The sequence below is a fragment of the Aulonocara sp. 'chitande type north' Nkhata Bay genome, linkage group LG18, assembly GCF_057382095.1.
Source record: "Aulonocara sp. 'chitande type north' Nkhata Bay isolate Kocher_YH1m ecotype deep benthic linkage group LG18, A_spYH_male_GT1.1, whole genome shotgun sequence".
NCBI classification, from domain to species: Eukaryota; Metazoa; Chordata; class Actinopteri; order Cichliformes; family Cichlidae; genus Aulonocara; species Aulonocara sp. 'chitande type north' Nkhata Bay.
In genome coordinates this window covers 24,537,778-24,555,682 of record NC_141361.1, presented here as the reverse complement: position 1 = coordinate 24,555,682, position 17,905 = coordinate 24,537,778, and the positions used below count along the sequence as shown (strand labels likewise).

Sequence of the window (17,905 nt, the reverse complement as noted above, 5' to 3'; positions counted from 1 at the left end):
AAAATCTCATTACACCAATAGGTCCTAAATGGGCTGTTGCACGACTCTTCACTTTTTTTTCTTTTTTAGGTCAAGGCAGACCTTAAAGCTCCGGTTTGCACTGCACACATGCAGGCGCGTTGACATAGTTTCCATACCTGACTGTCACACACAGCTGGAGCGGGTGTTTGGAGGCTGCAGAGCCAGCAGGTGGTACTATACAGCCGGCTGTTGAATGCGAACAGCCGGCCGGATGAAGAGCCAACAACTGAAGGGGAGAACAGAGAGGTTTGGCCGTACAGGATAAGCAGTGAAAGACGAGGAAACAAAGAGGTTCTGTGGCAGGACGAAGATGGACTCGGAGCAGCCCGCGGTCACTTCAGCCATTGCCGTCCGCAGCAGCTCTGCTCTCCCCGGCTTCTGACTCTGCGAGCTGCTCGGGGCAGGACGGTGCCACTTGGCGGGCTGCAGCAGGCGGAGTGCAGCGCCTTGCGGTGAAACCTCCCCCCCCCCTGGAGAATAAAGCAAGAATAAAGCATCTGGTAGCTGTGACTGAAAGGAAGAGGAGACCAACTGGGACAGCAGCAGCAGTTTCAGGACGCAAAATATTGTTAGATAACAGACTCGACGAGGTTTTACACCGAAATGGGGTAAGCGCCTCTCTATCCACGACACAGATTTAACTAGACTTTAAGTAAGAATTAAGAGCGGGGAAAAATGTTAAACTACAGGGACAAACTTTTATGATTATTCCGGGTTTTTTTTCTGGTATAATTTTTTATTAAAGTAATTTACGTTAACAGTTGTCTAACCAATCCTCAGTCTTTTCTTTTACAGAAAAGAAGTCTTGGTGATCTTCTAAGATGTTTCCTCACCACAGAGAAAGGTATGGCCATCTACCAGCTTGTCCTTTAATATTTATTTATTTATTTATCTATTTAGATTTCTTGTACTTGCATGTGACATTGGGATGGCAGACACTTTACATAAATCTAACACAAATACTTTGAGATCTTGTTATCAGATCAGGGGGACTTAAGCTTTGATTTAAAGCAATCATTTGTAGTGAGTTTAAAACTGTAGTAGTAAGGCTGCATATGAACATTTATCACTGCTCTGCTGATGTTGGCTGTGGAGCACATCTGGAGCAGCGCTCTGGTTTCATTTCAGACTTAATGAATCTGTTAAATTAAGACATATTGTTATGTAGTCCCATGTGGCCCCAGCTTAGTTTGTTTAAAACCATTTTCAGCTGATTGGGAGGAGAAGCATAGATTCTGGGGCCATCCTAGGGGAGCAGGTGTTACCATGACAAAATCCTACTTTCACTCACGTTAATGTAGATATTTCCTATTGCTGCCTCACTCCCTTTTTTATTAATCAGACTGTGTAGTGTTTAACATTTCTCTTAGAAGATTTAGATCAAAAGAAACCAGGTGAAACAGATTTTAGATATTGTAGTTAGTGACAGAGGTCAGAGCTACGCCTCAGGATGAACACACTAATTCCTGTCTAATCACTCCCAGGCTTTGTTATCATGCTTAGAGACCTCCATTAAGTAGGCCACCCCCTCTACTGAGGATGAAGGTCAAGTAATTGAATTGTTCTGCTGTTCAGTTAACAGACTATACAGAGGGGGAAATAATTATTCGATCCCCTGGTGAATCACTTCATTCGACAAGAAAAGTAAACATCACATAAAAGTTATAATTGATTTGCAGATCAGTGAGTGAAATTCTTGACTGCTGCTATGCAGCTTGATGCTTCAGCTCCCTCCAACCGTTTTCTGTAAGATTGAGGTCTGGAGCCTGGCTGCACCACTTTATGACCTCTTCTTTAGCCACTCCTTTGGTGCTTTGGCAGTATCCACAGTTTCATGGTACATGGCCCCGTCTGTTTCCACCTCTGTGCTTGTCTGTAGAGGATGGTGTTCTTTTAGTCGAACTCAGCATTTCTCTTCCAAAGAGCTCGATATTGGTTTTCTCGCAAACCTTCTCTAAATCGAGATTGTGACTGGCAAACTGAAGACAGAGGTGTGCACGTGCCTTCTTGAGAAGGGGAACTTGCAGGTGCTGCAATATTTCAATGTATTGCAGCATCCTGTGTTACCAATGGTGTTCTTGGTGACTGCAGTTCCAGCTGCCTTCAGATCGTTAACAATCTCTTCCCGTGGAGCTTTGGGCTGATCCACCACCTTCCTCAACAATCATCCTCACCCCATTTGTCAAAATCATGCATGCAGCTCCAGACATAAGGTTTTTGTTTCATATTTTGTCTCTGTTAAAATGCAGCTGCCATAAAAACTACACTGTTCATTTCTTTCAGCATATACATACACTAGTTTGACCACCTTTGTGTTTCAAACGTTTTCTGAGAGAGGAAACTAAACATGTTGACACAAACACGTTTGCAGCCTGTGTTTGTCCGTTTGGTTGATTCCTGGTTCGTTCTGTTTGCAAAGCGGTCCGTGTTGTTCGGTCGGATGCCAGATATTATGTGGCAGAGCTCGTCACCTCAGGCAAGGTGAAAGCGTGGCAGTGATGGGATGATATTAGAGTTAATAGCAGGTCCACCTTCACTCTTACCCATTTTATGTTCTGTGTAAAACTAGCACTTTATGATTGTTTGACATCAATGACCTTATTGACTGACTCATGGGCTTCATGGAAAATAAAGAATAACATAAATATGACAGATTATTTGATAGTCCCTTGACTTTCTGATAACTGTTTAGTAGCTTTATTCCCCCTGGGCTTAAATAATGACCTGTTTTTACCATTTTCTGCAGAGGTCACAGCGGGCTGACCTTTATGCTGTTTCCTGTCTTAATCAGGAAGCATAAAAGCCGCAGGCAGCAGAGAGTTAATGTGACTGAAAAGCAGAATTGCAGCATGGCTTATTATCAGACTGGAACATGGTTGAAAGGGTTGGGCTTCTGCTGCTGTAGTCCAGCTGCTTCAAGGTTAGATGTGTTATGCATTCAGAGATGCTCTTCTGCTTAACTTGGTTGTAATGAGTGATTATTTGAATTAATGTTGCCCCCCAGGTAGGGTCAGAATTGAAGCAGGCTGGCCATTCTCCTCTGACCTTGGCATCAACAAGCTTAGTGGATATTTTCAGACCATTCTCTGTAAACCCTAGAAATTATTGTGTGGGAAAATCCCAGTAGATCAACAGTTTCCGAAATACTCAGACCAGCCTGTCTGGCACCAACAGCAAAGTCCCTTTTTTAAGCACCTTTCTCCATTCTGATGGTCATTGTGAGCTATAGCAGGTTATCTCAACCATGTCTACATGAAATGCATCCAGAGAAACCATTGTTGGTTTTTGTATTTGCAATGAGGTCACTGCACCAAGACTAGCCAAAATAATGCAGTTCCACTGGAAATAGCTATAGTGCGTTAAAGAATGCACGTCCTTTTTTTGAACTATTTCATTATCTTACTACATAGCAGCTCTTCTGATTTGCATTTCTATACCAGTGAATGACAGAGGCGTCTTCTTGTGATACTCACTTTCACCCCTGCTGAGGAGAAAGGAGGGGTTAGCAGTGCTGCTGTTCACACCACAGGGCAGTGGCTAAACCACCTCCCGGCACCACTGACTGTGTTGCTTTGATATATTTACCTCGTATCCAGGATACATCGGAGCAAAACCTGCCAGGCGCAGATCAGAGCGTGGAGGGTGACGACTCGGGAGAGGGTTCAGAGAGTTCTAGTCAACATGCTTTGCCAGCTAACCCTGTTTGACTGGTGGATGACGCAGGAAAAATAGTGGGAGATAGCCAAAGGATGATCTGTCCCTGGATGACAGGGGAGACAGAGATGTCCTGTTATGAAAAAAAAAAAGACAGATTTGTGTTTTTCATGCAAACAAGAAAGGATTTTTAAGCAAAACGGTTTTATTAATGGACCATATTTTAATGGTTCGATGCTCATTTTATACATTTAGACTTTACATTCAGTTCCTTCAGTGCCAGTGCACATTACTTTAAGTCTGCAGAGGGATTTTTACTTTGACATTCCCTTCTCACAGCATCTAATCATCATCTCTCTGTGATTCCTCCTTCAGGGAGCAGCCGATCTTCAGCGCCCGGGCCCATGTTTTCCAAATCGACCCCACCACCAAGAGGAACTGGATACCGGCCAGCAAGCATGCTGTCACAGTGTCCTTCTTCTACGATGCTACCCGCAACGTGTATCGCATCATTAGTGTGGGCGGGACAAAGGTGAGTGCGTGGGAAATTGGTGTAGACAAAATTTTAGATTCAGCAAAGAAGAAAGATTAAAGATGGACAGGGGGAGAAACAACAAACAAATACAGATCTGCTGTCTAGAAGTAATAAGTAAAAGTTGGTGGCTTTGGAATCAAAAGGGGTTTTGAAATAATGCCACAGGTCTAAAAAAGCAAGACAAACAGCAGCTTGAGATTGAATTTTTACTCATCAACCACACTCCCACCAGAAGTCCTGTGAGGTGAAGAATTATATAACAAACTAAACCAAATCGAAGCTCAACACATCAGCAGCCAGACCATCTTTGGTCCGGGCTTGTGGATTTAGATTAGGCGGGTGGGGAGGGGACCCATCTGATCTCATCTTAGCACCTCTAGTGTGACCCACATTTCTGCTTCCCAGAAGGCAGCGCGAGGCAGCAGTTGGCCGTTCAGTAGCCCAATCCTGCCAGGGCTGGTGTCTGGCTCCACAGTAATCTTCTCTGCCACTGCTGCTCCTGCTGCTAGAATCCAGCATGTTATGTCAAGCATGTCGGCACACAAACGCAGAGCGCAGAGTTCATGTAATCATTGGTTGGAGGGGAAAGGGGTGGGGGATGCTTCTTCTTAAGCTGCCTGCAGTTCTAGTATTTTCAGTGCTGTTGCTCTAACACAGGAGATGACGTAAAATAAAACAGGTTTATAAATAGGTGTGTTTTCCTTTTCTTTTTTTCTTTTTTGGGGTCATGTGTTAGGAAGGACAGAGCCAGCTTTGGCAACTTCCCAGAGAATGATGTGATAAACCTGGTAGATATGTTTTGATTGTGCAGCTGCTGCCCTTTTGGCAGAAGTGTGAGCAATTGCCGAAACAGGTCTCAAGGGAGAACATGCGTGAAAATGGCATCCTGGTAACCTCCTATTAATGTTCATGCCAAACCAACCGCTGATTTTAACAAAACCTGTTCAGTAATACAAATACAGTGGCTCAATACTCCACTTCATGGCCTTGCTACTATATCATCTATAGCTGTGGTGAGGCTCTGCTGAGGCCTATTTTCGATTTAAATGCTCCAGCATAAGTCTCTAATGTTAGTGCGCAAAGATTTACTATGAAATGTGAACCAAATGTAATAACAACATGTCCAGATGCTTGTGGAAGCATTAAAACTCTCAATCTCACTGATGGGAATAAACAAAGTGAGTAGGGACCGTGAGTGTCGGTGCTAAAGTCCAAGACCACCCCTTTCATGCCGTGGCTGATGAAACACTTAACTTTGGACCACAGAGTTAAATGCCAAGCTGGATGCCACATCCCTGACATAGCTAAAATGTGAACCCTGTTACAACATCTGCACACATCCTTTAAAGCATTCTGTTTACACACCAGTAAACAGTCTTCATATGGGGAGTTACATGGTGCATTAAACATTCAGAAGAAGGTGTGATGGGGACGTAAAGAGAGTGTGTATGGTTTGGTGGGGCACACTGGCGTACTCGACCTTCACTTTGATCTTGGTACGCTTCAGTTACTAATATCGATCTCGCTCTGCTGTGACTCCATTGGTGTGACTAAATTTGACCACAAACAAACACGTTAACACCTGCCGGGCATTACTCCCAAAACATGTCCCGCTTTATACATTCAGATATTACATTCACTTCCTTCAGTGCTCACTGTAAGTCTGCAGAGGGATTTTCCCTTTGACATGCTTTATTTACTATTTTACTTTAAATGGAAATGTAATTTACAAAGTGAATATCATGCGGTATTTATTAGGATGGGAAAAATAGTGGAATTCAGTAGGAAAATGCATATTGAGGTGTTGTCTAGTTATTAAATAATAGATGGACTGGTACTTATATAGCACTTTTCTACTCTACTTATTCGCCTTAGTTCTTTTAAACCTAACATTCCCACTGAGGCTCAGGAGGTAGAGCGGGTTGTTTATCAACTGACAGGTTGGTGGTTTAATTCCTGGTTACTCCAGTGTCCTCAAGTTGAAGTATCTTTGGCCAAGATACTGACATGGAGTTTTATCTACTGGGGTGTTTTAGTATAATACATACAGTGCTTAAGAGTAGAGATGTGTTTGAGTGAACGAAGCACTTTTTGTGCTCAGATAGAAGAACTGCTATATAAATATCATTACATCTGCCCAGGGATACGTCAGCAATCAGCCAGGGAACCACTTACCCCCCAGTTGGTGGATCTTCTGAGCAGCCAGAGGCACATCTGTAGAATTGGTTTTCACACCACAGCTAACTAAAGGCTTTTTTTTTATTTTATTTTTTATTAAAACCCTTGTTTTGCAGTCACTTTTTCAAACTGAGTCTGAGTGTCGCTGTGGTGTTTTCAGTGAGAAAAGTCTCATCTTCTGGAGTAAGACTCTCTCCAAGTTTTCTCAAGGCTGTGAGGATGTCAATTTTCTGCTGCGTGTCACATCTGGTAACAGTTTCCCCTTCATCACATCCGGGCCCATCTCTGCCTGTCTTATTCTCAGTCGTTCCCGGCTGCTTCAAGGAAAGAGTTGTATCAACTCCCAGGTTTTGGAGGCATCAGCCAAGCCTCCAGCGGCTCATCACCCACTGAGCTCATCCACAATGATCTCATCTCCTGACATAAGTCATTGAATTCATCCAGCTGCTCCAAAGTTTCCTTCTTTGTCTCTTCATGCTCTTCCTCATCCGGTTCTTCTCAGCATTCCTCCAGGTCCATGAGTTGATGCATTAATTTATCGAGTTGTTCCTCCATATTCTGCCTCAATTTGTGGAGAGGTCATCTACGGTTAAAACTGCATTTTGATAACTTTCTTAGTAAAGTAAGAGTAAAATGTTACCATTCACTGGTGAAATGTGTCATAAGTTATCATAAGAAATAAAAATAATAACTTGCAGTGCCTCAGTTAGAGCATGTTGCTGCCATAGTCTAAGAAGGAAGATAGCGTCTGCTCCCAGAGCCATCTGCTCTCTTCACCTGCACCTAAGGGGACGACCTCTGTTATCTCTTTATCTGCAGGCAATTATCAACTGCACTGTTACGCCCAGCATGACATTTACTAAGACGTCTCAGAAGTTTGGTCAGTGGGCTGACAGCCGCGCCAACACGGTCTACGGTCTGGGCTTTGCCACAGAGCAGCAACTGCATCAGGTAGGTCAAAGTACAGCATTTTTAAAAATGTGCCATCCATTTCTTGTAGAGGGTTTGTGCTGCATTGTCTAGGTCATGACTTGCCCTCTCCTGTACAGTTTGCAGAGAAGTTTAAGGAGGTGAAAGATGCAGCTCGTCTGGCGCGAGAAAAGTCACAGGACAAAGAACTGGCCAACACTGCACTCACCATCGCTGCTCCTCAGGTGAGCGCCGTCCTTTTAGAAAGCATGAGCATGAAAGAAGAGCAAAGGTTTGTGAGTGTCACCGAGAAGCTGTAAATGTGAAACCTCTGTTATTCATGCACATTTTGGGCATTTCAAGACTGAAATTAGATGATTAGATGAATGCACCTGTATTACTTGCTGCAGCTCAGCTATTAGACAGGGCCGCTGTGACTAAATCAAAGGAGGGACGGGGAGAGAGGGGAACGAAAAGCAAAAGAAATGTGAGCTGGGTCAGTTGTCTCAGAGGGAAGTGAAAATGAGGAAAACTAGGACGATGGTAAAATTATCCGATGCTGCTCAGCAGTACACCACACTCACATTTTCTCCCCACAGCTACCCAGAAGCCTCTGACTTGAAACACTTCTAATGATGAAAACGTAGTCAGCTCAGGGCCCTTTTCCATCAATAAAGAATAATCAGCCTTCAGTTACATCTGCCTGATCTTGAGGAACATGCCTATTTCCTTTTTAATTCTACGGCTGAGCAGGTTCCAAGTGACGTCTCTCACTCCCGATCGATTTAACGAACACATTGGGAGAGCCAAAGCTCCAGAAAATTGCCAACTGCTTCAATTCATTGTACTTGCTAAGTCGCACTGCACTGCATAACTGATCAGTCCGCAAAGCACGCTTTCTGACTGTGATGTGTTGAAAAGGTCATTTCGTGTTGTGTGCTTCGTGGTGATATGTTCTTCTTTTCCGTTTTTTCCACCTCACGGATTTCCTCTGCAGTTCTCACAGGTGAGTCATTATTTAGAGGAAATGTAAAACACGTGTGCAGGAAGCATCTTTATTTTTTCTTCTTGCCTCTGAGTTTTATACATTTTATACCTTCTCTGATGGGCAGACAGCTCTAAGCTTCTCATTTATCAGACGCTAAAACTATCGTGTTACAGCAGTCAGTCCATCGAGAACAAGACCGCGAAGAGAGAGTCATTTATTATTATCACGAGCTGTATAGCTTTGCTTGATTTTATATGCAGACTTTGACTTGAATGGGATTTTAACATCTAAAAGCAGGCGGTCTCTCTTCACTTTGAATAAATCCATTTAATGCAGAGTCTGGTTTTTTTTTATTTCTTAATAATTCTGCATTAGTTATTATGAGAGTCCATTTACTGATGTGTTTCTCAGGACCTCTCGGATGAACTCCAGTCTCCACCGGTGATGTGCGTGAATGGACCGGAGGACAAGCTGTTTCGCAGCCAGAGCGCAGACATCACCCTGTCTTCTGAGAAGGAGCGCATTAAAAAGATGCTCTCTGAGGGGTAACTGCACACACACACACACACACACACACACACACACACACACACACACACACACACACACACAGAAATGAAACCAAGGAAGCCTTGAAGTTTCATTACTGAGAGCTGAAACAGCCTGATTTCAAACACACCCCATGACCTTCTTCAGTGAAAAAGGTTTTCTAGGTAAATCTCACAACTCGACAGCCATGTTGGTAATGCTAAGTCTTTGCAGTTCCACTATACCTGGGTTTGCATCAGCGCAACATGGCTAGTTTTATGCTTTTGTATTTAGCCATTATGAAGAGGAAGACTGGCTTTTTAGAATATGAACAGACTGTATTTACAGATACATACGGTCATGTGAGAATTTAATTTTTTGGAAGTGGAATAACTTAATTTGTCATCTCTCACATCACCGTGGTGGAATTCAGACCCACTTTTCCTTATACCGCTGCTTCAGCTCATTAAGGCCTACAGGCATTAATTTATGCACAGCTCACATCAGCATTTCAATCGGGTTGAAGGTGGACTTTGACTGGGCCTCTTGTAACACCTTCTTTTTTGTCCATACTGTTGTATATTTGCTGCTGTCTTTAGGATCATTATCCTGTTGTGTGACTGAGTTTGGGCCAAGTTTTAGCTGTCAGCCTCACATTTGACTCTAGAGTACTTTAATATACGGAGCAGTTCAACTTTGTAGATGCAAAACAAGCCCAAATCATCACCCCTAACAGTTGGCATGAGGTGTTTGTGCTGACATGCTGTGTTTGGTTTTCTGGTGCTGTGTATTATGGCCTAACTTCTCCGCTTTGGTCTCGTCTGTCCACAGCACATTGTCCCAGTGTGCTGTCATGAACGTCAGCATTTACCATGCTAACCTCTAATGAGTCTGAGATGTAACTCTTGGTGTTTTTGAAACTTCTGTGAGTATTGCACATTGTGATCTTGGGTTTCATTTTCTTGAACATCCAATCCTGGGATGTTCAAGAATTGCGTTAACACATACCTGAATGGTTCAAGGACATGCAGCATCTACTTGAGCGTGTGGACTTATAGGGGTCAGAGATTGAGCCACTGACATTCTGATTGGTCGATGACCCGCTCTACGTGGCCACCCTGACGGAAAAATACAGTATAACAATCTAGTAGTTGCTGTAACCACGCACTGTGTTTTACAAACGGTCTTTGTAACATCATGAGGGTTTTTCAAATTTCAAGTGGACTGTGCTTCTGGCTGCACTTAACCAGACAATCCATTACCTTTTGGCTCCTGAGTGTTATCATGGTTTTCATTTTTTCTGTGTTAATTAACGCCGCTGACGTCATTCAGTTTGTGAAGCTCCTAAGGAAATGAACAGGCCATTGTCGAAGTGTTGACTCATACATAACACTGAATGAGGCTTGGAAGCATCCCTCCATTCAGTGCTTTGAGCCACCCATAATGCTTTTATACCCTATAGTCCAATTACCACGAAGAAAGCAGCTCCTGAACGGTTACCATGGCAAAGTGTGGCCAGTTTACAACATCAAGCTTTGGAGATGTTGGATAGAGCAAAGGAAAAGGATCAAAGATGAAGAGAGCATATCAAATTCAATCATCGTATATGTCTTCTGTGCAGGTGGCATAAAAGTGGACTCATGGAGTGGGAACTGGCTTGTCTTACTCGCTTACAAGTCATGCATTCATCAAATGTGCAGGAAATTCAGTTTAAAGCCACAGAGATAAAGAAGTTTCAAGGTCACTTCATTTTAAACTGGAACAAACGTCAGTGGGGACTGAAGAACCGTGATGGAAAGATGTGAAAAATACACAAATCTTTATCTGTCATCATCATCTGTCATCTTTCGTTTGTCTTTTTCCTTTCCAACGTCTCTTGATGCAGTTGGTCAGTTTGATCTCTGCTCTCTGGGTCGGGGTTGGGGCTTTAATAAGTGTTTCTTTGCTCTGTCACCAGACCTGTGAAGTAAGTTTCCGTCTGCCCTTTAGGTGTGCGGCTGCAGGCTACAGCCTCCTTAACACTTGTGTAGTGGCTCTGTGATTGTGTTAACCAGACTATCAGAGTTTCATCATGTTCCAGACTCTTGGCAGCAGTACAGCTTGCTTGTTACTCCACAACCAGCTATTGTTTTTTATCCTCATGTTGCAGTGCTTGACACAAGACTCGATTTAATATTGAAGTCATCAACATGTGGCAGTTTTGTTTATTACTAACACTGCATAAGCTTTTTTCCCTGTAAAGATTTGTAAGTACCTGAATCAGAATCAGCTAAATTTGCACTGCATTGTTTGATCAGTTTTCTCAATTTTATATAGCGGGATACAGAGTTAGATATGACTCCACTTAATGAAATCTAAAATCTAAAAAGCATTGTTGCTTTTGTTTAAATAAGTAACAATTTTTCTTCTTTGTGAGGAATTTTAACATTTTTTTTTAAACTCTGATTGAAAGTTAAGGTCCAGCTCACTGAAACAGCAACTGATGAAACGGCTCTCGAGTCTATCCCAGCTGCCATAGGGCGGGAGGCAGGGTGCGTAGTTTTGGATTTGACGTAGATGTGTATTGGTATTCGTGTTTTTCAGGTCTATTTGTGAGATGAACCTGGAAGCTGAGCTCTTCACTTTACAGGACAGCAACTCTAAGTTGGTGGCAGCTTTGCATGAAGCGAATGCTAACGTGGAGCAGTGGAAGAAACAGCTGACAGCATATCAGGAGGAGACCGAAAGACTCAGAGACCAGGTGAGCCTCAGGGAGTTTGAGGATGCTCTGATGAAGTGTGTTCACCCTGAAGTCTCACCTATTAAATTATAGAAACATATAAAATACAGGATGTTTTTTTTTTTTTCTTGTTAAAAGCAGTAATTACTATTACTATTGGTTTTGTCTCTTTATCTTTATGACTGATTAAGTCAAACTCCTTGGATCTGAACTGGAAAAAAACCCCACTAAGAGTATACATCACTACTACTCCATCAGTGAACAATAACAATGAGATCCATTACTAAGCTTTATGCCAATAATATCCAAAATTGTCTGGCATTTGCTGGCCACAGATACATTTAAAAAAGCTGGGAAAAAAAGTGTTGTTTTGCTGAGCTCATGCAGCAGGAGATCTGGATTAAGTCTGGGACTCCTGCTGCGTGTCACGCCCCCATCTCTCCCCATGTACCTGTCTAAAACTTTCAGAATCTAATGAAGACATAATGACCTAAATAAACTTACAAAAAGCTCAACAGAGTACATGTTTTAATTTTGAGTACACCTACACGCTGCAGACTAAATTCTTCTTCCTCATTCCCAGGACTTTTTAACCTCCCACTTTTTTATTGTGTATAGTAGCTTTTGTCTTCATAGCTTCTTTGTATCCCTGCACTCCAACTTTTATGTGAGACTATAACATCCCACATGTGAGTTTTGCTTTGGATGCTTAAGCAGAAAGTCACCTTGTAAACGAAATCATTTTAAAGCAGATGGTTTGAAACTGCATTTTAAAAAGAGTCATTTTTGGGTGATGGTAGCTTTATTGTAAAGTGAGTGTAGCAATGCAAACATCACCTTTCCTTTAAATCCTGTTAATGCTTTCTGAAGAGTGCTGGAGTCAGATGCTGAAATTGGCTGAATGATCTTATTGTTTTATTTCATAATAATTTGTTTTCAATAGCAAAAAAGCAGATTAAAATATCTCTGTACTCTGGGTTTTCACTTTTCTCCACTGGTCCAAAGACACACTCAGAATTTCCCACTGCCTCACATCGCCTCTTGTCTAATGCACTCTGGCTGAGAAGGCTCCATCCACCAACTATCAGCACAACAAGGAGTTTAAAGAACGGAGGGATTAGTTATTCATGATAATGCACCATCTGTGACCTAAAAGTTGAGACATACGGTTAACAAAAAGTTAAAATTCTGAGTCTAAAAGCTGAGAAGTTTTCTCCTCTGGCCTCTGAAGCTCTTATACAACTCTGCAGTAACCTGTGGAATAGAAACTAATGGTTAAGGTCACACCTAGTGATCATTTCTGTGGAACAGGAACACAAGTAAGATTGCACAAGCAACAGAGAGATATTGCTGCAAGACTGATCCGGGGTTGTGTGCCTCTACGCTGCTGAGCGAAGCCCTGCTGCTTTTGATTGGGTCGTCCTTTGCAGACACTATATTTCCTTGTTTTGAAACTGGTTGTTTGGAAAAAAGAAGCTTTGCTGGTAACACACTCCATCAATCTCTGACTTGTGCTGCAGGCTTTTTCCCTCAGAAGCTTTAATCAAGGCGTTATCTGTGCTGGTTGAAGCGGTTCACTAAGTACACGCCAAATTTCACGTTTCGCCACGAGGGAGTTCGGTCTAAACACAGAGCCTCACGAGGGTTTTACACTTGAATTACTTCTCAGGCTCCGGTGGATGCAGATGCCGCTGCCCTCCCTGTACCCGCTCATCAATAAAAGGTATTTTCATATTTGCTGGGAGCTGATTCCTCTGGGGACGACGTCGCCTCAGGCTGACATTTACAAACCTCTCTGATTTGATGCTTTAACACCTCGATCCCTTTCCATTATAGCCCAGCCTTACAGTATCGATCACTACTGTTTCATTCGTAAGCGCTCCCCTGGTATTTCAGTAAGAAACAGCTTTCACTATTTTGGTCCACATCGACTGATTTAATCATACAAGTGAGAACCCCGTCTCCTTTGGACCGAGCTAGTTCCTACTGTTTGAGGAAGGGGACCAGGTGGCTGAAAATGGTTCATGTCTCCGGGGTGGTGTGTGTGTGTGAGAGAGAGAGGGAGAGGGGGGTTTGTAGGACAGCAATATCCTACTTTCAATGCCCCAGTTAGGAAAAAATGAAAAATCACCAGAGGGAGTTGGCATCCACTTGTTTCTCTCTTTTTTTTTTCTCCTCTTTTCTTCTTTTGAGTCTAAACCATACGCCGTTTAAAATAATCCAACGGGGCATTCGGGGTGTTTTTGGAGGTGTCCTTCTGTTTTTCTTTCTAATTCATGGAGCTCAGATGAAATGCAATGCAATGAGGATTTCATTCGTTAAAGTGTTGCTCTTCTACGACTTCATTATAGTAGAAGTAGCCGCTTATTGTTGCAGGTGAACGCTGTGAGCCATCTGTAGGTGTGACTGAAAGCAAACAGAGTTGAGTGCTCTCTGTGATAAGTTTAATTCTGTCCGCTGATGAGCTCTTTAGCTTTGATAAGAGTTATAGGTGTTAAAAGTCTGAGTTTTCCTGTTATTCACCTTTACGTTTCATGTCGTTGTTAAAATCTTTAGGCTTTTATGTCTGAATTACTATAGTGTGGTGCAGGGACTGGGGCCTTTCGGTGTAGAGGGTTCTCCTGCCTCTCACAGTGCAAATGCATGCATGTTACTGTAGGTTAACTGGTGATTTTGACTGGCCATAGGCGTGAAAGTAAGCATGAATGGCTGTCTCTGTGTGTTATCTCTGTGATGGGCTGGTGACCTGTCCAGAGTGCATCCTATCTCTTGCCCTGGCACAGCTGGGATTGGCTTCCGCAGCCCTGCTTATCCCTAAATTGGATAAGCCGATAAGAAAATAGATGGATGGTCCAAACTGAGTGCATCATCAAAACGTTCTGACGAATGCTAGAATAAGTCCTTTTAATGTTTTTAGCTGTGCTTCAGTTATTTTGGTTGTGTTTTACCTTAATCCGGACTGTAAAATTCAGTGGGATGGGTTACCATGTTTACATTTATTCCTGGTGAATTCTAATGTCTATGCAGATACTATATTAGAGCCACACTTTGGTTAATATTTATAGCTTGACGTAGCAATAGTCATCAATGATTTGGATAAAATTTGGCATAGCTATTCCCTTAGGATGGAGTGTCATAACTGATCGCAGTGACATCATCAGGTCAGAAATCAGTTTATTTAGCTGAATATTAAGTACCTCCAAGACTAATCGGCACATGATAAACATGGTAAACATTACACTTATATAATATCAAGTGCTAACTCTGCACATTAGCATGCTATTCTGCTATTTGATCTCAGAGATAGCAGTGTGTCCACAGATTCTTGCTTAGCTGTATTAAATAATGTTCTATCAGCTGTGATCAAGCCATAACCTCCACCTTAGACTGTGTGTATGTGTATTTCAGCTCTTAGACTGGATGGCATGGTGCAAAAATGTGTAACTTACTGCTCAGGGCTTCCTTTTCAGTGCATAGAAAGCAGTGCTGCTGTTTGTGTTTGCCCACCAAAGCTATTTCTGGATTGTACACATGGTGAAGTGCCAGCCAGCGTGCGAATTCGTCTTTGTGGCATTTTGTCCTCTTCCACAGCACTCTTATGAAACCAAGGCAGATGGAGGAAGAGGCGTTGTGTTGGAGAAAAGCTGCACAGGATAGAGTGTTAAACTAGGCTGGATGGGCCGACTGGAGCCTTTCTGTGTGGAGTTTTCGTGCTCTCTCTGTGCCTGCAAAGATGTCGAAAAACATCCATGTAAGGTTAATTTTAAGCTGGTTAGAGGTGTGTTTGTGAGCATGAATGGCTGACCAAGGTGTTCCCTACATCTCAACCAAACACGAGGTCACTCTGATCTGCATTTCACATTGTCTTTGTTCTCATTATAGTTCAATTGTTTTAAGTAGACCAGGGAAAAATAATTTGAATCAAACCAGTAATAGTCTGGACCAAATAAAAGCTTTTTAAAACATTGTCTTACATACACAACATTTCCATTGGTGTGTTTTGTAAGGTGGCTGACCTTGAAGCCCACGGCCCCAGTGATCTGTTGAAGGATGAGCTGACCCAGTCCCTGGAGGAGCTGGAGGCCTTGCTGAAGGCTAAAGATGAGGTTGGATATTTGCTAAATAACAAGGAATGACATGACACATCAACAAAAACATACAAAAACTGACTTTTTGATGAGTACCTTTCATTCATTCTCTAGGAAATTCACATTTTGCAAAGCAAAAAAGGAGAGTACCACGAAATGGAGCATCAGCGCGACGAGGCCATCCACAGATTACGGGTAGGAGTGACGTTTTTACAGTAACTCGGCACGTTTTCATTGCTTATCGGGTTCTGGTAAACCTTCTAATATTTCCCTCTGCCTTTTCTGTGTTTACCGTTCACTTCAGGAGATGGAGATGCGAAACTCGGACCTGGAACGTCGCATCCAGAACACGGAGCAGAACCTGAGTAACTCTCTGGAGGACCGGGATCGCTTGGATACTGAGATCCAGAGAGCCATAGAAATTCTGGACATCAAGATCTTTGACCTTAACGACCTCCGCCAGAGCCTTGTTAAACTTATTGACAAATAGGAAGGGTGGGTGAAACACGGCAGAGTGCAACCTGTAAGAGAAATGGAAGAGAGGACAGGGGTTCCGGCAGGAAGCAGTAAACAAAATAAGAAGGAGCTGGTCCCGGTCCTCTTCAAGCACAAAACCCACCTCGGCTGCAGGAAGGTCTGTGTCACAGCAGTGACGGCAACATCGCGCTGACTCTGAGCAGCAGCATATATATGGTAGAGCTTGTCCCGACTTAACGTAACGCTTCATGTTGCTTTCGAGGGTAACACTCAGTGCAATAAACCAACTTATAAGGTAAGTGCTTAACAATGCTAGTCGTTTAGGATTTAGAACTGGTGCTTCTGGTCTTAAGGATCACCTTTGTACCCAAAATCACAATGCAGTGTCAATATGAACAATAAGAGGCCTTGTTTTTCATCTTTACAACAAAATGAGTCCATGCTTAGAAACAGAGGAGCTGAAAAGTGAATGCACAAGACAAAAAAAAAGAAGTTTAGCTTATTTAAGAGCCTGCATACGCCATAATTATTACTGGGTTAACAGTTCACACAGGTCTTGTAGTTACCCATACGTAATCTAGCAGCTATATTGTGTAATGTGAAGGACCAGTGTTATTTTTTCAAAGGAATATTCAAGGATAGCGTGTGCTCGTAGTTGTCGATAATGTGGTTAATCTAGGACATGCAACTTGAATAGCAACAGCATCTAAACATTGACACCAAAGATCAAATGCTAAGAGCAGAGGGGGGAAAAGAGTTTTCCGTGGCGCGTCTTTTATCACATCCTCATTTCTTGTATTAGGAAACTTTTGATTCCTCAGTAAGCTACTTAAGTACATGATAGTAAGTAGGAAATATTAAGCAATTAAAGTTAGCATAACAATGGTTTTCCAAATGATATAAATCAATAAGCTGCACTTAAGAAGTAACCATAGGAAATTAAAATGCATCACTTAGTCTTACAGGTAAATATAAGTGACTTTTGAGCTTGTCCAGTCTGAATGATATGCTGTGCATCATCTACTAACAAAGCACTAACTTAGTAACTTATTTACAATAGCTTCACATCTTAATGAACACGTTTCTCTCATTGGTGTGATGCATCTGAAGAAATGTAAGATGTTTTCTGCCTTCTGTTACTTTTGAGCACATTACCTTTAGCTGTGGACAGTATGCCATAGGCCTTGAGATTGTGGCCGTACTGTATGAATAATTAAATACGTTAAAAAAGAAAAACTCAATGTCTACTTCAGAGTCTTTTCGTCACACAGACTGTATCATATGACATTTTTTAAGCCTTACTGTACGGAGGATGAATGTGAACAGTGATGTCGGCTCTCTGGGCCACGTCATGGTGGTTTGAAAATAAAAGCAAACATTAAAATCGCTTTATGCAGCATTTCGTCTTTTTTTTTTTCTTGGGTTTGTTTGTTTTTCTTTGGTGAATATTGCATAGAAAATACTTGGACACTGAAAAAAATGCTTGTATGAAAGAATGAATGAGATGTCTTGGAAGTGCTCTGAGTACTTAAGTATAAGAACCAGTCCATTTACCATAATTTGCAGGTGCGACTAACTGACTCAAAACCCAAACTCAAAATGTAATACCTACCTACATTCAATAACGCTTTATTTAAAAAAAAAAATAAATTATAAATTCAATCCAGTAATATTATTTCAAAATAAAAATTAAAAACACAGGGTTGCTATGTTGTTGGTTTACTCTACAGACTGTAGATAAATCTGATGTGCTTTTGAAAAATATACTGGCCAACTTTATAATCTATTTTTTTCTTTTAATCATTCAG

General features: G+C 42.1%; 1 protein-coding gene and 1 pseudogene across 2 annotated transcripts; one reads left to right on the top strand and one right to left on the bottom strand.

Moving 5' to 3' along the window:
- The first annotated feature begins 96 nt into the window (after positions 1-96).
- Positions 97-17,485, top strand: LOC147308631 (homer protein homolog 3-like). 2 transcript variants are annotated; one of them, XM_086273522.1, is made up of 10 exons: positions 97-629; positions 817-865; positions 4,051-4,207; positions 7,208-7,339; positions 7,438-7,542; positions 8,718-8,830; positions 11,397-11,553; positions 15,540-15,638; positions 15,735-15,815; positions 15,925-17,485. In XM_086273522.1, the coding sequence occupies exons 2-10, from the start codon at positions 843-845 to the stop codon at positions 16,108-16,110; spliced, it is 1,053 nt and encodes a 350-aa protein (XP_086129648.1). In that variant the 5' UTR covers positions 97-629; positions 817-842; the 3' UTR covers positions 16,111-17,485. The 2 variants fall into 2 exon arrangements, with proteins under 2 accessions (XP_086129648.1, XP_086129647.1); XM_086273521.1 differs by having other exon boundaries at positions 99-629; positions 8,697-8,830.
- Positions 6,485-6,952, bottom strand: LOC147308632 (protein LZIC pseudogene; annotated as a pseudogene).
- Positions 17,486-17,905: the final 420 nt, after the last annotated feature.